Below are 21,607 nucleotides of genomic sequence, written 5' to 3'. Positions count from 1 at the left end.
AGCACTTGTAGATCTGACACATCATTCACATTGTTCGACACATCATATCATAATCATACATTCTTTACGCATTTCGCTCCCTCTGTTTGACAGACGCTCAAGTTATACTGGGTTCCCTATCTCTTTAAATATCACATTTCACTATTCTACTCTAAAAAGACCTGATAAAAAAAAAATAAAAAAAATTGTTCTAAAATTTCGTTCTTGGTCCAATTCTGACCCTTTTTGACCAGTCAAAATTCTATCCAATGGTCACGGCGCCATCTGTGGCAGTTCTCCTAATTCTACAGCTTACTATGTTGTTGTTTCTAAGCTAATTGCCGGCGAGAACTAGTAAAAGTTGTAAAGAGGAACAGAGAGAGATAAATTTGCCTATATGTTTCTCTCTGTCCAGCGTTGCAGACTAGTGCATGCAGTTGATGTTATTTTTCTTTTATGATGTTACCTCGCGTTGTGTTTTTCCCTATCTCCTAGTGCAATGCAAATCTAACCCTAGTCTATTGCTATCTCTTCGCTTTTCCTAAGATTCCGGCTTGACTGGTCAACAATTAACTCTATAAACTGAACAGGAACTCAATCAACTTGAACACCAATCAAACATGAAGGGAGTCCACACATGGGTTGTAATATTTCGAGCAGGTTTATTTATCAAAACGGTCAAACGACCAGCATAAAATGGTAAGTTAAATACAAATTACATGATACAAAATTCACCTTACAGGCACACGCTTCCGCTCAGGTAATATGTCATCTAAAATACCTAATCTCCCAACCCCCGAATCTATCTAAGAGGAGGTTCTGCAGTCTGACACCTATCTAACTACGTCTTTGATCCCATACAGGATATATTTGGTCCCTAACTAGCTAAAGTTTGGATGTCTATAATTTAGAAAGGGATGCTATTTATTCTTCTGGCTCCAAACGGAAGAACAGTTCTTTCCTCACCAGGCTAAATTATTAATCATGTGGATAGTCTGAGACTTCTTATTGCTAGTTTTAATCGTATGGAAACCCAGGCCGCAGCCCTTATTTCGCCCACGATATTTTTGTCCCTATGCTCAAAGTTCTACGCCTATTTATGAACGTACGGTACGCTGTCCGAACCCGACTGCAATGGGTTAAACGAACGCACGCGTACGTCCTATAATTTTACTGACGCCTAACTATCTATGTTTGTCGGACCTACCCGGTCCGATTTGGTTTAGTTTCTATCTGTCTACGACGATCTTTCTCCTAGCCTATCTTTTGGATCGCTCGGAACCAGACAATTCGACTGGCCCGAGTGGTGATGATCTTCCGTTGTAGCTAGTCGTACTCCTACTCTGCCTATTTGAATGAAAGAGAATCTCAAGATTCTTTACTGCTAGCAATTTACCCTACTCTGTCAAATTTATCCTGCAAAACCTCACGACCTTTCTGCGCTCCGATCTTTTATACCCCTTCTTTCCTAGCAACTCTAAAATAATGTCCTAATGTTTCGCATTGGCTAAATTAGCAACAATGGCCGACTCTCTCGCGGAATCATCCGCAGTAAAACATAATCCCTCATTATCCCTACTTTCCCTACAATTACGATGTCCGCAGACATCGTTTCATTAACATTTCAATACACTTGCTTGTTCTACAATTTTATTCTATTCAAAAGAGCTTCAATCGCCCACTAGATCAACATCTCGTCTGTTCCGGTCGGCAGACCGTTGTTCGATAGAACACAACTTTCGTCGGTCGCTAAGCCGATCGTGTCTCCTACCGAGCATTAAAACGGGCTCTAATGACCCGGGAACATATTTATTATAACATCTCCTACTGCTTAAAACGTTCAACTATTCAACTAACGCTACCATAACAGGTTTGTTAACTTTTCGTCTTATTCCCAGCATCTAACTTGCTGATAAAACAACATGGCGGCCATCGCCCATATCGAAACTACAACTTACTCCTTACGGAAATCCTAACTACATCATTCTCATGCATTATAACATACGGGGAAAAGCTGGCATTTGCAATGACAATCCAGATTCTATTCTGGATTGCCTTCGCTGCTGCAAACTTTATCGTGTTGACGGCATTCCCGTCACACGTGTAATCAACAGATAGATCTAGATCTATCAGCATCACAATCCAGCTGATGAGCTATTGCAAGATTAAACAAAGTCTCTGCATTTCAGCGCTTCACCCGATGAATAACAGACCCCAGGGGAGAATTAAACAGTAAAATGATGTGACATTGGTGAATGGATGCGTATTCTTGAAAACTTACCTTCAGAAACGTTGTTTTCGCTCAAATCAAAACACGCAATGTTGCAGAGGCCGCCATCTTGAATTTTCATGCTGTGGATATATAACATTCTAAAAACGATCAAATTAAATACCAGAACACAAAAATACCCATAAGAGTATTTATGTCATGCATGTGTTATCAGCAGACAACTTCTGGTGCATGGTAAACCATTGAATTTTACATTTGCTGAGTTGGGAATATTTACTGCTGAGCGCTTTTGGTACGAATTTCGTCTGCTGTAAATGCAGCCTTTTATTCCCTATCAAAAACACACAAAAAACGATTTCTGAAGTGGCTCTGTATCTGAAATCCCTTAAATAATTATAAGGAACAATATCACAAAGTATGATGTTTGTTGCAAGATGTGAATGATTGATTAGTGCGTCTGCAACATACGAGCCCCACTACTATGCCTATACAATTTTGCCAGGAAAGACCCTTTTGTCAATCGTGGGATCTTTAACGTGCACACCCCAATATAGTGTACACGAAGGGACCTCGGTTTTTCGTCTCATCCGAAAGACTAGCACTTGAACCCACCATCTAGGTTAGGAAAGGGGGCAGAAAATAGCGGCCCGACCCAGGGTCGAACACGCAACCTCTCGATTCCGAGCGCAAGTGCGTTACAAATCGGCCACCCAGTCCAGCATAGACCAACAACCAGCGACCCTTTATCCCACATTACATGAGCGCAACTCTGCCTCAGCCTATAAAATCCTTGACTTTTCTGAAATTGTCTATTCTGTGTGTTACTGTTTTTCCGACTGACACAGACGACTCCCTGTTCAGTATCAAAGACCACTAGACTGAATTGTGTGTTACTGTTTTGCAGACTGACACAGACGACTCCCTGTTCAGTATCAAAGACCACTAGACTGAATTGTGTGTTACTGTTTTTCAGACTGACACGGACGATTCAAAGTGCAGTATCAAGGACCACTAGACTGAATTGTGTGTTACTGTTTTTCAGACTGACACGGACGATTCCCTGTGTAATATTAAGGACCACTACTTCACCACTGTGCAGAAAATCAGAGGTATATCTTTTCCCTTGTCTCCTTGTTAGTGTGGAGGTGTAACTTTTATAGTGCAGAAGCAGAAATGTAGTCGAGAATTGAAAATAAAATTGAAAAGTAACGAGGCAGAGGGCATGATTCTATTTATTATCTATATTAGATAGCAACTAGAATGTATTCTCTTTACTTTATTCAGTAATACGCCAGTTTGATAATGATACAGACGTACAACAACAAAATTAATATAGTATATATTTTTGTCTTCTTTTTATATCATTGTTAGTGTTCAAATCCATGTCACAACCTTTGGTTTCCATGTTATAGAGTTGACAAACTTTAAAACCCTTGAAATTTACTGAACGAGAACAAATGAAATGGGCAAGTATTTCTAATACTTTATCTGATTAAGGCCAAGGATATATTTGGAACCAGTTCTTGTAAATGAAATCAGGTTGTACAGTGGAGTCCGGGTACAACGAATCTCAAGGGAGATACATTTTAGTTTGTTATATCAGTAATTCGCTGTGGAGTTTTCAACCCTAAATGGCCTCAAGACAAGTTTTCCCACTCACCTTCAAATGATCGTCCCATCGATCTTTCCTTGGAGAGTACAATCTCTGCATGTTTTCAACAGCTTCATAATATAATCCATAGAGAGCTCTAGCAAACTAACAGCGGGAGGTGCACGAAAAGCGTCAGTTTTCACGATAAAACTTTGACTCGCTCATTCACGGGACATAACTGCACTCCGGACTGTCCACAGTGTTGAGCAATTTAGGAGACTTCACTGCCTGAGTAGAGTATTGATTCAAATGAACGCGTGGTTCTATATTGCGTCACTCGGTCACGGATCGGAGAAAACAAAAAAACAGTTCCAGATTTTGAAACCATGTTCGTCAGCCATTGTTTTTAGCAAGACAGACCACATGTGCACGAGCTTCGCTGACGTACATCGCAAAATGTCATGACGTTACCACAACTTTCAGTTTTGGTTCGATCTGTGCACCTCCCGCTGTTAGTTTGTTCAGAGTTCGCTCATCACGCGATGTGCACTTGTGTTTGTGTATTTTTGTCTTTGGAGACAATTATTGACATCAGTTCGTTGTAGCCTTGTGACTTTTAGAGACAAAACGGCTCTGAGGCGATGAAAACGTGTTTGTTATAAGAGGGGTTCGTTATGCAAATGAGTTCAAAAGGTTCGTTGTAGCCGGAAAGTAACAAGTAAGAAATAGAAGGCTGTCTGCCGGGAAATCAATGGCAGTTCGGTAAAAGCGGGATTTCGTTATACCCAGGTTCGTTATAGCTAGACTCCACTGTATGGTTAAAATGTTTCAGTTAAGTAAAGAAATGTCAACTTTGTAACCATGGTTTCCACTGGTTCACAGCTCTGGAGAATCTATATATATATACGACTTGTGTCTGTCTGTCTGTCTGTCTGTCTGTTCGCGATGCACGGCCAAAGTTCTCGGTGGATCTTTTTCAAATTTGGACACCGTCTTCAGCTACACCCCGGACACAACCTCATCGATGAGATATTTCAACACGTGCTCTCAGCGCGCAGCGCTGTGCGCGCTGAACCGATTTTTTTTTTTTTCGGTTGTTGTTGTTGTCGGGATCCACTACCAGTAACTCTTCCTTATCTTCTCCAGTGATTTTCAGCCGCGATTATCTCCCTTCCTCCGTGTGGCGTCAATCCATATTCCCGTTACTAGGTTACTATTTTTAGAAGGTCACTGCACGTTACTATTTTTAGAAGGTCTCCAGTGTTTTGCGCGTTTATCTCCTTTCCTTCGTGCGCCGGCAAAGCCGGCGTTGCCGGGTCCCAGGCGCAGCCTGGTATTCGGCTCTACTTCTTCCCGGCGAAGCCGGTACCCGGCGAAGCGGGTAATCATCTAGTAACTCATATGTGTCTGGGGTAACCTTTGTGTAACAAACACAAGAGTCGTGGTTTTGCCACTGATGGTGTTGTGTTGTTTCAGACGAGGTGATGAGTCACGTCAGCATGTCCAACGAGCGAGCGGCGACGTCGCTGAAGGGGGAGATTCGTCTCGAGCGTCTGCGTGTCACTCAACATCTTCGTCGCCGCTGCAAGACACGTCTGCATCAGATCTTCAAGACGCATACTGAAAGGTCAGTGTCTATGCCCTGTTGGTGGTCATGCTGAAAGGTCAGTGTCTATGTCCTGTCGGTGGTCATGCTAGCCAGTGTCAGTGTCTATGTCCTGTGGGTGGTCATGCTAGCCAGTGTCAGTGTCTATGTCCTGTGGGTGGTCATGCTGAAAGGTCAGTGTCTATGTCCTGTCGGTGGTCATGCTGAAAGGTCAGTTTCTATGTCCTGTCGGTGGTCATGCTGAAAGGTCAGTGTCTATGTCCTGTCGGTGGTCATGCTAGCCATTCCCAAACTGATATTTGCCACTCTCTTATTCCAACCAGTCAAATCAACTCCTGTCATTACAGATATTTGTTGAGATGGCTAAATGCTAATGCAAGTAGAACCAGCATTTTTGTATTGGCAGCACAGAAGTTCTTGTACTGCTTAACGGTTTAATCACCCTGTTTGTTACTGACAGCTGAACGTTTGTGTTCACTCTGTTTCTAGTGGACTGCAGTTTGTGTTTACTGTTTCTAGTGGACTGCAGTTTGTGTTCACTGTTTCTAGTGGACTGTAGTTTGTGTTCACTGTTTCTAGTGGACTGCAGTTTGTGTTCACTGTTTCTAGTGGACTGTAGTTTGTGTTCACTCTTCGGACTTCTGAGTAATTGACCTGAAACTGTTTCTAGCTGGCTGATGAATATTTGTGTTCACTTAGTTTCTACCTGGCTGCTATTTTTTTTTTTTTCACTGTCTTTTGGACTGTTTTTGTGTACAGTGGAACTCTCCTTATAAGACACCCCCCCCCCCCCCCCCGCCATTTACAGACAATGTAATCTGAGATTTACTGACCATGAGCTCTTCCAATTTACCCCAATTTTAAGTCTTCCTCCATTTTAAGACCTGATCTTTTTAGATTTTTGAAAGCCTTAAAAGGGGGGTTATACTGTGCTAGTTCTGACTGTGTGTGTGTGTGTGTCTGCAGGTCGGTGGAGAAAGGGGTGTGGCCGCTGGTGGACCACGCACTGGACTGTCTCTTCGACTCGGTCAGCAGTTCCTGCTCTGCCACCCCCAACACAAGCGCCCCGGTTACTCCGCGCTCCAGCGGAGACCCCACACCCAACACCAGCGCCGCTCTCACTCCACGCTCCAGCGAGGACGACACAGGGCGGATCCTCCGCGACAGTGAAGGGGAGGGGCCTACACCTGGGGGGCGTGTCAACCTCTCCGGCCCCTCCTCCACACCGCAGAGTCAAGGGTCGGAGCGCTACTCGCTCCCATCGGCGCTGGCTGGAGTGGACTTGGAGTCCAACAGCTCTCAGGACCTGCAGGCGTCGGGCGTGTTTTACTCTCTGCAGATTGACGACACGGCTTCTGTCACGGACAGCGAGACCGAGTTCCGACAGCCACTGCCCCCCGTCAGGAAAGCCAAGCATGTTGGCTTTCAGACCACCAAGCCAGAGACGGGCAAGAAGCGGCGCTCCACTCCCCCCAAGATAAAGAGCAACCTGTCCGTGTTTGTGAACAAGGACGAGGGGAAAAAGCGATCCTCTTCTTCTTCCCTTCTGCCCCCCAGGTTACACACGGAGGGGGACGGAAGCGAGCAGGAGGAGGGAGTGGGGAGTGAGAGTGGGGGGTGGAAGGAGGTGGACGGAGAGGGCTGGGTGGAGGCGGTGGGGGGCACCAACCTGTGGCAGGCCTACGAGGACCTTCGCTCCATGGAGCTGGAAGAGAAGGACGCCACTCGTCGCAAGCTTAGCTTCGCCTCAAAGTCTTTCCTCGACAACTTCGCCGACAGCGACGGCTCTTCGGCCGCCTCAGAGGGCAAGGGGCATGGCGGTGGGCAGAGAAAGAAGGCGTCTCTTAGGCATGCAGAGCTTTCTCGGTCGGTGGATTTCACCGTGCAAGGTCTTTTAGTCAACCAGCACAGCTCCAAGGCAGGAAGCTTAGCGCAGGGAAGTAAAACTGACTCGTCCGCCACCAGGCATCACAGCTTAGAACGATCTCCTCAACCTGTGCGCGGAGACAAGGCTCGCTCCTTGAAATCGTCGTCGTACTCTGTATCAAAAGATTCGAACCCATCTCACAAGAACAGATCCGACAACCTGTCTGTAGAGCCTCACCGCGAAACACAGCGTCACTCTTCGCAGCCTGACTCTCACGCAGCGAAAAGAGACAGGTCTGTCGATTCCATTCTGCACCACGGCAACCATTTTCACGGCTCGTACCTATCTTCTCACGGGGTCAGCAGGGACAGGCCGGTTCTTTCCGACCATCACGGCCACTCTGCGCCTCACCACGATAGACACTACTCCGCCCCGGCTTCCACCCTGCCGGCCAAGCTCTTGCTCAACCCCAAAAACTTTCTGTCCAAGTCTTCCGCGCAAAAAACGTCTTCGTCGGCTCACCACCAGGAGGCAGCACCGGAGGGAGAAACGCTGGACACGATGCTGGCCAGGCTGGGTATCAAGGGGGATCACTCTCGCTCGCACCGCTCTCACTCCACCCCTGCCAAGAAAGACAAGTCTAGCAGGCTGTCGGACAGTTTTCTGTCCAGCGCTACACACTACCAGGCAGACGCAGAGAGCGAGGCCTCGCCTGGCGTCGGGAAGACCAAGTCCCGAACCCGATCAGCAGAGGGGCTAATTCCGTCCTCTGACGTCCCCACTAGGGGGCAGCACAGGTCGGGAAAACACGCTCACTCCTCGGTGCACACCCCTCAATTGTCCAGCCAGGCTCCTGTGTTCACGGGCAGCCACTCCAGACGGGTAGGGCGGGAGGCGGAGGTGCTGCAGAGGTCGCTTGAAGACCTGAAGGGCACCCGCCCCCACCCCTCCCTCTCCCACGCCACCAAGGCCAAGTCAAGGTCGGAGCAGGCGCTCAATGTGCTGAGCGAGGCTTTCGGGGAGGGGGATGGGCAGGAGAGCTATCGGTACACCCCCCTCAAGCAGTTCCTTCCCCCTCCCTCCCCCTCCACCAGTCTTCTCTCCACCCACAGTGTGTCAGAGGGTGACCTGTCGCACCTGCCCAAACACCTGGCCTGGGACAGACAGGTGTTCTAGACAGGTGTGGGATAAGACTTTCGCACCTCCCTTCACTTAGCTCAAGACACACAGGTGTTCTGGGTAATTGTTGGATAAAACATGTGACACCTGCCTAAACATGTGACTTTTGACAGACAGGTGTTCTAGACAGGTGTGTGATAATACCTACTGCACCTGTCCAACCCCTAGCAGTAGCTTGAACCACACTGGCGTTCTGGGCAATTGTTGGATGACTAGTGTGACACCTGCCTAAACATGTGACTTTTGACAAACAGGTGTTACTACTTCTACACGGTTTCAAAATGACACCTGTCGCATTCGGAACCTACACCTGTCCTGGGACAAAGTGTTCTATAGAAGGTTGTGAAATAGCATCATTTACATCTGAAATGACACCTGGCCTGGCTGAAACAGGTGTGAAATGACACCTGTTTGTCTTCAGTCCAGTGTCTGTTAACAATAATATAGCAACATGTATCACAAAGACATTTCTTCCGTCCAGCCAGTTACATGGTCTTGTTCTCTGTGATTTCGGTGCTACCCCCCACGGGTTAGGGGGAAGAATTTACGCGATGCTCCCCAGCATGTCGTAAGAGGCGACTAACGGATTCTGTTTCTCCTTTTACCCTTGTTAAGTGTTTCTTGTATAGAATATAGTCAATGTTTGTAAAGATTTTAGTCAAGCAGTATGTAAGAGATGTTAAGTCCTTTGTACTGGAAACTTGCATTCTCCCAGTAAGGTCATATATTGTACTACGTTGCAAGCCCCTGGAGCAATTTTTTTGATTAGTGCTTTTGTGAACAAGAAACAATTAACAAGTGGCTCTATCCCATCTCCCCCCTTTCCCCGTCGCGATATAACCTTGAACGGTTGAAAACGACGTTAAACACCAAATAAAGAAAGAAAAAGAAAGATTTCGGTGCTACTCTCATGCACTTTGACCTGTGTTTGCAAGACTGCATATCGACGTCATCACGGAATGTTGGCGTTACTCGTTCTAGACAGCTTTTCAGAAGGTCGAAACTGATTATTTTTATTCTGAAATAGTGTTTATATAAATTTGCACACCGGCACGGTTGGCCTAGTGGTAAGGCGTCTGCCCCGTGATCGGGAGGTCGTGGGTTCGAACCCAGGCCGGGTCATACCTAAGACTTTAAAATTGGCAATCTAGTGGCTGCTCCGCCTGGCGTCTGGCATTATGGGGTTAGTGCTAGGACTGGTTGGTCCGGTGTCAGAATAATGTGACTGGGTGAGACATGAAGCCTGTGCTGCGACTTCTGCCTTGTGTGTGGTGCACGTTATATGTCAAAGCAGCACCACCCTGATATGGCCCTTCGTGGTCGGCTGGGCGTTAAGCAAACAAACCGGGTATGGATAGAAAGAGAAAAGAATGTTCAATCATGTTTTGTCCATCGTATTTCAGAGAATATTTCTCATGGAGAATGATTTGCTAAAGCACAAAAACAACAACATCGCCAAGAATCTAGTTACGCCAAAACTCCAGGAAGACGACGATATTACATTCCAGTCTTGGAGATTCGTCAGAATTGATCAATTGTGACCCTCCACCACGTAATGAGTCGCTTGTCACCAATGTATGATTTTTGTATTTCTACATTTTCAAAAGTATTTGTTTGTGCTCTACCCTGTGGTGAAAACCGTTATACAAAAGAGCAACAACTTTTTGAGTTATACGCCTGTGAATGAGGTACCCTTCACAACGACGGTAGGGTTCTTCAACATGTGTTTTATTCAACTTTTAAGGCATTTTCAGCTTATCAAGTGATATATATATTTGGGTAGAAAAGAGACTGAACAATAACTTTGTAGCGAAATTTCAAAATTGATATTTAACACCCCCTGGATGTATATTGGGGCTAGCCCAGAACTGCGTGTGGTGACAAGCGACTCATTCCGTGGTGGAGGGTCACAATTTTATGTTTTATGTGCTCTCTGTCTCTCTGTTTCCCTCTCTCTCTCTCAAGTCATCTTAGATCATAGATCATAGATCACTGTGAGCACATATTGGGCTACAAAGGTGTTTCCAGATGTCAGAATAATTGTAACATTTTGTGGAGGATAGAATTTTGCATGTTTTCATTTTCGTATTCTCTGCTTGACGAGAGCAGATGATTTTATTTTGTTCAACGTTATGTGACTGATTTAACTTATTTTGTGTGCTGGAATGAAGTTGGTTGTGATAGTGAAATGATCTGATCTAAAGGAACAAACAAAAAAATATGACATTTTGAACCAACCTCCTGTGCTTTTAAACAATATTTTTTTTATGTTTGGTTTGTTTGCTCACAAAACTACGCATTATGTTTAAGCTCAGAAACTTGTGGTATGGAGAACAGATGGCAAATTGAGTTTGCAATGTGTTAGGTAGTCTTCAGCCTTTCGCTGTCAGTGTTTCATATGACTTTCATGTGCTGATTGGTCAATTCACCAGCATGGTCATTTCATCAATGAAGTTGTGTTTTCTCACATTCTTGGCACAGTGTTTGATAGTCTGGTTGCATTGATCTTAACACATCATTGTTTTTACATTTATCAAGTTTTGACTAAATATTTTAACATCGAGGGGGGAATCGAAACGAGGGTCGTGGTGTATGTGCGTGCGTGCATGTGTGCGTGCGTGTGTGTGTGTGTGTGTGTAGAGCGATTCAGACTAAACTACTGGACCGATCTTTATGAAATTTGACATGAGAGTTCCTGGGTATGATATCCTCTGACGTTTTTTTCATTTTTTTGATAAATGTCTTTGATGACGTCATATCCGGCTTTTCGTGAAAGTTGAGGCGGCACTGTCACGCTCTCATTTTTCAACCAAATTGGTTGAAATTTTGGTCAAGTAATCTCCGACGAAGCCCGGACTTCGGTATTGCATTTCAGCTTGGTGGCTTAAAAATTAATTAATGACTTTGGTCATTAAAAATCTGAAAATTGTAAAAAAAAATAAAAAAAATTTATAAAACGATCCAAATTTACGTTTATCTTATTCTCCATCATTTGCTGATTCCAAAAACATATAAATATGTTATATTCGGATTAAAAACAAGCTCTGAAAATTAAATATATAAAAATTATTATCAAAATTAAATTGTCCAAATCAATTTAAAAACACTTTCATCTTATTCCTTGTCGGTTCCTGATTCCAAAAACATATGGTCACGGCTCAGAAATGGCGTCGAACTCCACCCTTACCCCATTCAAACGCCCCACACGCTCAGTTATGGTTTATTCTACCTTTGAAAGTACTGACACGGGGTGCAGATATGAATACAGTTACTATTCTGGTAGAAACCGAAAGGTTTGATGACTTTGTTTTCGAGCAAGGCGCAATAGTAGAGTGAATTTACGTCGATTTTCGGGCCGGAAGTTGGGACACTTTTTTACTTGGTGTCGAAACGTCGTATTTGCGCGTACTACACACACTGCTTGGATAAGAACTTGATGGAGATGGAAAGAGAAGGTGTTAGTTATTGTTTACATACTGCACGATAACCAGTACCTCACCCCAACAGTCGGCTGAGATCAAGTTTAGATCCAACGGTGAGTATGTTACTTTTCGTGTTTGGAGTCACGTAGGCAGTTTTAGCTTTTGCCGCGCTTTTAATAATGATGACAGACGTTGAACTAAGCGATAAACTTGGACAAGAAAGAACAATCTACTACTTAAAAAAAAAAATATGCACAAACACAGAAGACAAAGCAATGAAAATAAGTCTTAAGTTCGTTGTTGTGTACTTTCGTGTTACCGCGAAAAGTAACAACGTAAATCAAAGTTGTTTATCGACATGTTCCTGACTTCCAACGGTGGAAACAACTGTTCTATCGTCTGCTACAAAGTTGCATTGACTGTCTCGAACTCAGAACTCAGTGTGGCATGGAGGACATGGACGTAAACGGCCAAAGTAAGAACCATTGGTTTTTCGTTGTATGTAACGTACTCACCTGCAGTTTGAAACACTGTTATTTTCACTAAATAACAACTTACTTCCTTTTTTTTTCATCTGAAAGTTAGAAGTGTTATTGTGATTTGTTTTGATAAAATTTGCATTTTTTAGGACAAAGATTTTTCTTTATTTTGATTTTTAAAGACATATGTTTGAGACGATTCAACCAATTTCCCAAGTTATTCAGCGTTCATGTCATTGCATGTGTTTTTTCTGGCCTTTTCTATAGTCTTTCCATACAGTTCACCTTGTGCTTTGTTTTCATGCCAATTTAATGAAATAAATTACAGGAAAAAGAAATATATGTTTTTTTACATTGAGTGCGTTACTCACACCACTCGCACATCGTGAGAGGTAACACACTCCAATCGTTTGTAGAGTTATCTTGAAAATTATTTAAATCTTGCTGGAACAAAGTAAGGAATGAATCAAGTAAACAGAAAATGATGTCTGCGTTTATTGTTTTGAATTAGAGTGGGTTTTTTAGGAACAGTGTTGAGTGTGTTACTCACACCACTCGCACATCGTGAGAGGTAACACACTCCAATCGTTTGTAGAGTTATCTTGAAAATTATTTAAATCTTGCTGGAAAAAAGTAAGGAATGAATCAAGTAAACAGAAAATGATGTCTGCCTTTATTGTTTTGAATTAGAGGTGGGTTTTTTTGGAACAGTGTTGAGTGTGTTACTCACACCACTCGCACATCGTGAGAGGTAACACACTCCAATCGTTTGTAGAGTTATCTTGAAAATTAATTAAATCTTGCTGGAACAAAGTAAGGAATGAATCAAGTAAACAGAAAATGATGTCTGCGTTTATTGTTTTGAATTAGAGTGGTTTTTTTTTAGGAACAGTGTTGAGTGTGTTACTCACACCACTCGCACATCGTGAGAGGTAACACACTCCAATAGTTTGTACAGTTATCTTGAAAATTATTTAAATCTTGCTGGAACAAAGTAAGGAATGAATCAAGTAAACAGAAAAGGATGTCTGCGTTTATTGTTTTGAATTAGAGTGTTTTTTTGACTCACATGCGAAGCAAAAGTGAGTCTATGTACTCACCCGAGTCGTCCGTCCGTCCGTCCGTCCGTCCGTCCGGAAAACTTTAACATTGGATATTTCTTGGACACTATTCAGTCTATCAGTACCAAATTTGGCAAGATGGTGTATGATGACAAGGCCCCAAAAAACATACATAGCATCTTGACCTTGCTTCAAGGTCAAGGTCGCAGGGGCCATAAATGTTGTCTAAAAAACAGCTATTTTTCACATTTTTCCAATTTTCTCTGAAGTTTTTGAGATTCAATACCTCATCTATATATGATATATAGGGCAAAGTAAGCCCCATCTTTTGATACCAGTTTGGTTTACCTTGCCTCAAGGTCAAGGTCACAGGAGCTCTTCAAAGTTGGATTGTATACATATTTTGAAGTGACCTTGACCCTGAACTATGGAAGATAACTGTTTCAAACTTAAAAGCACATGTTATGCTTTCCTCATGAGACACATTTGGTCACATATGATCAAGGTCAAGGTCACTTTGACCCTTATGAAATGTGACCAAAATAAGGTAGTGAACCACTAAAAGTGACCATATCTCATGGTAGAAAGAGCCAATAAGCACCATTGTACTTCCTATGTCTTGAATTAACAGCTTTGTGTTGCATGACCTTGGATGACCTTGTCACATGTATTTTGGTAGGAAAAATGTGTAAAGCAGTTCTTAGTGTATGATGTCATTGCTAGGTTTAGTTATTTGACCTTGACCCTGAAGGTCAAGGTCATGTAAAGGTCAAGGTCAAGCATGTGAGTCGTATGGGCTTTGCCCTTCTTGTTACAATTTACTTTGAAGGATTGGTAATTTTCAGTTCTTTGAGTACTTGTTTGATCGTTGTTTTGTTTATTGGTGTTCATGTAACACACACACTTGCCTAGGGTACCTAGATATGCAGATTATTGCTGTCGGAATGTGTCAACAATAGTTTCAATAGTTGTGTAGCAACCATGGTGTCATTCTTATAATTAATTTCACAATTAACTGAATGCACTGAATATGAACAACGTTTTGTTCATGTTATGACAGTGTTTTGTAACACACTCATTGGCGAATAAACAGCATTTTTCTTGATAACTTCAAAATCCGCCTTCAACCTAAGATTTTTTTGTTGGGTTTATCAAGTTTTTTTGTACAGTGTATTGTTTTCATTACCAAGTGGATGGATATATGCTTTATACCTTACAAAATAATGTGAAGTAAGACTTTTTTGGTGAAATGTAACACACTCAGTGTCAAAAGTGAGAAAATCTTCTCTGTATTGTGAATTGGAGCATGGTAGAAGTCATAAGACATCATTGTTAGGTTGTTATGGTTTTGCTCTTTCATTTTTCATTCTTTTGCATGCATTTTTCATGTGAATATCTTGACAGTGTCCTAAAGTTTTATTTTTTGGGTGAAATGTAACACACTCATTGGAAACTTTTAGGAATGACTTGACAGATAACTGATAATGGGAATAACGGGTCCGGTATCATTGATGCATTTCAACTCTTTACTATTATGTACTTGTTTCTCTTCCCATTACATGTATTTCTAAGGTTGTGTGTGTAAAATAAATAGGAATTTAGCAGTTTTGAATGTCTGTGTTGTGAGACACAGAAAGTTGATTTTTGTTTGAATACATTTTCACATCTTGTTCTGATTTGATTTTTTTTTGCAGACTGTCCGTATGAAGTGTGTGGAACTAAGAATTGATTGACTGCTGAAACAGTAATCTTTTCAGTTCTTTGAGTACTTGTTTGATCGTTGTTTTGTTTATTGGTGTTCATGTAACATACACACATTCCTAGGGTACCTAGATATGCAGATTATTGCTGTCGGGGAATGCCACTTTTCACAAATGAAGATCAAGGTAGATACTAAATAATGCAGTTAACTTTTATTGTGTAATAGGTTTACTGTTAACTGTATATTAGAAAACAATGTGTGACACGGTGTTATGTAACACACTCCAGTTAAAATTTAAAATGCAATTCATTCCGCAGTAATTGATGAAAATACATTGTTACTGCCCAGACACAACTAAACACATAAACAGTTTTGCTGGACCCCAAAATGGAAAGTAATCCAAGAGTTTGTATTTGTGACTCAAGTGTCCCACAAATTCGACACCTTTTCTGAGCCATGACCATATAGATGTGATATGTTAGGATTAAAAACACGCTCAGAAAGTTAAAAAGAATAGAGATAAAGAAAAACGTGCTATCCTTCTCAGCGCAACTACTACCCCGCTCTTCTTGTCAATTTCACTGCCTTTGCCATGAGCGGTGGACTGACGATGCTACGAGTATACGGTCTTGCTGCGTTGCATTGCGTTCAGTTTCATTCTGTGAGTTCGACAGCTACTTGACTAAATGTTGTATTTTCGCCTTACGCGACTTGTTAATTAATCAAAAAGTTTGTAGTGCCATAGAAAGATGCAGTTTTCTCACAACCCTCCTCCCCATCTCCTCCTGTTCCAGATTGTGCATAGGCTGAGGTGTGTGTGTGTGTTAGTGTGTGTGACTGTGAGATGGTGTGCATGTGTGATGTGATTGTGTGTGAATGTGTGCGTGTGTGTAAATGTGTGTATGTGTGAATGTGCGTGTGTGTGTGACTGTGAATGTGTGTGAGACTGTGTGTGTCACAGTGTGTGTGACTGTGAGATGGTGTGCATGTGTGATGTGATTGTGTGTGAATGTATGCGTGTGTGTAAATATGTGTGTGAGAATGTGCGTGTGTGTGTGTCACTGTGAATGTGTGTGTGTGTGTGTCACTGTGAATGTGTGTGTGTGTGTGTGTGTCACTGTGAATGTGTGTATGTGTGTGTGTCACTGTGAATGTGTGTGTGTGAGAGAGACTGTGTGTGAGGGTGTGATGTGTGAGTGTTTTGTGCACATTCTTTCTTTGCTGTGTTTCACTATGGAAATGACAGCAGTGCCAAAGTACTGCACAATGACAGAGTCAGGTGCCATACTGCGGACCACACAAACATTTTTACTGCTTATGATCACGCCAGGATACATTGCATAATTATGTGTGTCAGTCCAACTCTCTTAAAATAATAGGTGTTGAAGGTAACTTCTTCAGTTTATGAAGTAAAGCAAACTCAAGGCTGTGCATTACGTTAATGACTAATCCTAACATTCCATTATTTTAGTTTGATCACAAATGTTTCTCTTGGACCAACCAGTTGATTGAAAGAGAGAAATCAGATAGACTCTATTGGAAAACAGGAATGTGACTGTGACTTCTTGTTTGAAGACGCAGACAGTTTAGCTATCTCAGAAATCTGTACTTTTGCTTAGCATCATGTTTGATGGGTTTAAATGGATGCAGTGAAAGGAAAGACCCGGTTCTCCGCACTAAGGCCACCAATGTTTATGATGCTGTATTATCCAAATGTAAGGCATGGGAATTGATTTAAAGAAAAATCTCTGAAAACCCAGATTTTTGTGTGAAATCTAGATTGAAATCTGGCACATTCTGTGAGTATATTTCACTATTTTTACACAGCAAAAAACTGACCAAATTTAACTGCGTTCAATATTACGATTGCCAGCTTTGCGTTCACCACTTGTAGGCTCTTTTGATTTGTTTGCAAAAGTGACTCACTGAATGAAGGGACGCTTTTGTGGAAGAGTTTGGTCTCATACTAGGCAGATTGTCTTTTGAAAGTTAGAATCTCAAACAGAATGAGGCAGAGCGATGTTAAGATATCAAATAACCAAAGGGAAGTAATCGCTCTTAATGCATACGACATGTGTAATAGAGTAAGCGAGAGTTGTACGGAACCTTTTCTGAGGATGAAAGTCGCTTGTTCATTTCAATGCTTGTTATTCTCTCGGGTGCCAGGAGAAAAGGTTCCGTACAACTCTCGCTTACTCTATTACACATGTCGTATGCATTAAGAGCGATAACTTCCCTTTGGTTATTTGATATTTTGAAAGTTATTTTCCTCAATTTTTTTTCTCGGAAGAGGAATTTTTTCTTAAATGTGTAGCTTTCCTCGGATCCAAGGAGAACTCCAATGCCTCATGGCATTTAAAGCTTGGATAGATCTGTGAGGGAGAGCATTGTTGACCTTTAGAGTTTGTTTTGGTACATAAGATGGTTCTCAATTTTGTTAATTCATTAAATGTCTTTCTTCTGTCAATATGTTTTTATTGTACATAGATATTGTTTTAGACTCGACACTTGTTAATGTCATTTATGCCATATATGACATTGAAATGAATTCACAAATTATGACGTATACGCCCTGAATTAATTTATTATATTATTAAATATGCATTTTTACGATTTTATAGTAACCCAGTCAGTTTCCGACTGTTGGCAGCTCTCTCAATAAAATGAGTTAAACTTGTGAAAGTTTTGTTGAAAACTGGTATGAGTGGATGTTTGCAGCATTTGTTTGAATCTTGCGTGTCGAACTACAGTACCCCCACTTTTAAGACATCCAAAAGTCTGAGAAAACAAGGTCTTAAAAAGGAGGGAGTCTTAAAATGGGGGTAATTTTTCAGAGGTTATGAACAAAAAGTCGGAAAAAAAGATCTTAAAAAGGAGGGAGTCCTGGTTTACAGATGGTACATAGCTGCATTCTGCCCTTGTTAGACACACGGCGTGTACAACGTGAACCCAATGTGCAGCAGTGTGTGGCGACACAAGTGTCCGGGTAGGCTTGCACCTATCATCATGACCTGTCTTTTTTTTTTACAGCCAGTGTTGTGAAGACTTGTTTTCTCTGAGCGTCAGCCTGCCTGTCCTCATAGCCAGTGGTGACCGACAAGACAGACAATAGATGTAGAGATTTAACGTGACCTGTCCTCATAGCCAGTGGTGACCGACAAGACAGACAATAGATGTAGTTGTTTGAATGTAAAACAAAGCAAATCGTGTAAAACTGGCATGACACTGAAAATCATATAGTATTATCTGGTGCTGTGTCCTTCAAATGGTCCATTAACAACTCACAGGGCGCGATAGGAAGACGGTACGGTAGAACAATCCATTGTGGCACGACATTCAGCTCTAGTGGGGGTTTTCCGGCAAGGACTGACAGTCATTCAAACCGAAACTGAGCTTTGTTCAATGAAACTTTAGGTTTTTCCGCGGGGTGCGTCGAGAAGTGTCTCCAATGTCGTTGTTTTACGTGGAGGGGATTGTCCCTTCAGCCATCCGGAAGCCTGGACAGATCTATTTGTGATTTTTCATTAGTTCGAACCACGAAAGAAGGCACCTTTAAAGGAGGGTGGGGAGGGGTAGGGGGGGGGGGGGGGGGGGGTTGCTGAAGTGAATGATACAGACACCTGCAGTAAACAGCTACAAACTGGGACGTTAGATTATTTGCAGTTTGGTTTTCTTTTCGCAGTTACCAGGGGGACCTTCCTCCTCCCTTTTTCTAGAGGACGATGTGAGGACGTACGGTCGTTGTCAACGCCGCAAGCTCCCCCAGCGGAATGATATTGTAGCGTAACGTAGCAGTATACTATCTTTACCAAGCCTACAGATATTGTAGCGTAAGCAGTATACAATCTTTACCTAGCAAAATGATATTGAAGGGTAGCAGTGGACTCTTTTCCCAGCCCAAAGATATTGTAGCGCAGCAGTGGACTATCTTTACCAAGCCAAAAGATATTGTAGCGTAGCAGCGGACTATCTTTACCAAGCCCAAAGATATTGTAGCGTTGCAGTGGACTATCTTTACCAAGCCCAAAGATATTGTAGTGTAGCAGTGGACTGTCTTTACCAAGCCCAAAGATATTGTAGCGTAGCAGTGGACTATCTTTACCAAGCCCAAAGATATTGCAGTCTAGCAGCGGACTATCTTTACCCAGCCCCATGATATTGTAGCGTAGCAGTGGACTATCTTTACCCAGCCCCATGATATTGTAGCGTAGCAGTGGACTGTCTTTACCAAGCCCAAAGATATTGTAGCGTAGCAGTGGACTATCTTTACCAAGCCCAAAGATATTGCAGTCTAGCAGCGGACTATCTTTACCCAGCCCCATGATATTGTAGCGTAGCAGTGGACTGTCTTTACCAAGCTTAAAGATATTGTAGCGTTGCAGTGGACTATCTTTACCAAGCCCAAAGATATTGTAGTGTAGCAGTGGACTGTCTTTACCAAGCCCAAAGATATTGTAGCGTAGCAGTGGACTGTCTTTACCAAGCCCAAAGATATTGTAGCGTAGCAGTGGACTGTCTTTACCAAGTCCAAAGATATTGTAGCGTAGCAGTGGACTGTCTTTACCAAGTCCAAAGATATTGTAGCGTAGCAGTGGACTGTCTTTACCCAGCCCCATGATATTGTAGTGTAGCAGTGGACTGTCACCAAGCCCAAAGATATTGTAGTGTAGCAGTGGACTGTCTTTACCCAGCCCAAAGATATTGTAGTGTAGCAGTGGACTGTCTTTACCAAGCCCAAAGATATTGTAGCGTAGCAGTAGACTGTCTTTACCCAGCCCAAAGATATTGTAGCGTAGCAGCGGACTATCTTTACCCAGCCCCATGATATTGTAGCGTAGCAGTGGACTGTCTTTACCAAGCCCAAAGATATTGTAGCGTAGCAGTGGACTGTCTTTACCCAGCCCAAAGATATTGTAGTGTAGCAGTGGACTGTCTTTACCAAGCCCAAAGATATTGTAGCGTAGCAGTGGACTGTCTTTACCCAGCCCAAAGATATTGTAGTGTAGCAGTGGACTGTCTTTACCAAGCCCAAAGATATTGTAGCGTAGCAGTGGACTGTCTTTACCAAGCCCAAAGATATTGTAGTGTAGCAGTGGACTGTCTTTACCAAGCCCAAAGATATTGTAGTGTAGCAGTGGACTGTCTACCAAGCCCAAAGATATTGTAGTGTAGCAGTGGACTGTCTTTACCAAGCCCAAAGCTATTGTAGCGTAGCAGTGGACTGTCTTTACCCAGCCCAAAGATATTGTAGTGTAGCAGTGGACTGTCTTTACCAAGCCCAAAGATATTGTAGCGTAGCAGTGGACTGTCTTTACCCAGCCCAAAGATATTGTAGTGTAGCAGTGGACTGTCTTTACCAAGCCCAAAGATATTGTAGCGTAGCAGTGGACTGTCTTTACCAAGCCCCATGATATTGCAGTGTAGCAGTGGACTGTCTTTACCAAGCCCAAAGATATTGTAGCGTAGCAGTGGACTGTCTTTACCAAGCCCAAAGATATTGTAGTGTAGCAGTGGACTGTCTTTACCAAGCCCAAAGATATTGTAGCGTAGCAGTGGACTGTCTTTACCCAGCCCAAAGATATTGCAGTGTAACAGTGGACTGTCTTTACCAAGCCCAAAGATATTGTAGCGTAGCAGTGGACTGTCTTTACCAAGCCCAAAGATATTGTAGTGCAGCTGTGGACTGTCTTTACCAAGCCCAAAGATATTGTAGTGTAGCAGTGGACTGTCTTTACCAAGCCCAAAGATATTGTAGTGTACATGTAGCAGTGGACTGTCTTTACCAAGCCCAAAGATATTGTAGCGTAGCAGTGGACTGTCTTTACCAAGCCCAAAGATATTGTAGCGTAGCAGTGGACTATCTTTACCAAGCCCAAAGATATTGTAGTGTAGCAGTGGACTGTCTTTACCAAGCCCAAAGATATTGTAGCGTAGCAGTGGACTGTCTTTACCAAGCCCAAAGATATTGTAGCGTAGCAGTGGACTATCTTTACTAAGCCCAAAGATATTGTAGTGTAGCAGTGGACTGTCTTTACCAAGCCCAAAGATATTGTAGCGTTGCAGTGGACTATCTTTACCAAGCCCAAAGATATTGTAGCGTAGCAGTGGACTGTCTTTACCAAGCCCAAAGATATTGTAGCGTAGCAGTGGACTGTCTTTACCAAGCCCAAAGATATTGTAGCGTTGCAGTGGACTATCTTTACCAAGCCCAAAGATATTGTAGTGTAGCAGTGGACTGTCTTTACCAAGCCCAAAGATATTGTAGCGTAGCAGTGGACTGTCTTTACCCAGCCCCATGATATTGTAGTGTAGCAGTGGACTGTCCTTACCAAGCCCAAAGATATTGTAGTGTAGCAGTGGACTGTCTTTACCAAGCCCAAAGATATTGTAGTGTACATGTAGCAGTGGACTGTCTTTACCAAGCCCAAAGATATTGTAGCGTAGCAGTGGACTGTCTTTACCCAGCCCCATGATATTGTAGCGTAGCAGTG

At 42.7% G+C, this 21,607-nt stretch overlaps 1 protein-coding gene across 1 annotated transcript in view; it reads left to right on the top strand.

The window, feature by feature from the left end:
* Nucleotides 1–9,492, top strand: part of LOC138949931 (trichohyalin-like) — a 53,242-nt gene extending 43,750 nt beyond the window's left edge. Inside the window, exons 25-27 of the mRNA XM_070321715.1 lie at nt 3,252–3,318; nt 5,277–5,427; nt 6,373–9,492. Coding sequence (XP_070177816.1) covers nt 3,252–3,318; nt 5,277–5,427; nt 6,373–8,449 — 2,295 coding nt within the window. The 3' untranslated portion in view covers nt 8,450–9,492. The remainder of the gene's footprint in view (nt 1–3,251; nt 3,319–5,276; nt 5,428–6,372) is intronic.
* The last annotated feature ends 12,115 nt before the right edge of the window (nt 9,493–21,607 follow it).

Source organism: Littorina saxatilis, linkage group LG16, assembly GCF_037325665.1.
Source record: "Littorina saxatilis isolate snail1 linkage group LG16, US_GU_Lsax_2.0, whole genome shotgun sequence".
NCBI classification, from domain to species: domain Eukaryota; kingdom Metazoa; phylum Mollusca; class Gastropoda; order Littorinimorpha; family Littorinidae; genus Littorina; species Littorina saxatilis.
Note: the sequence above shows the minus strand (reverse complement) of the source record. Positions and strands in the feature narration are given on the sequence as shown.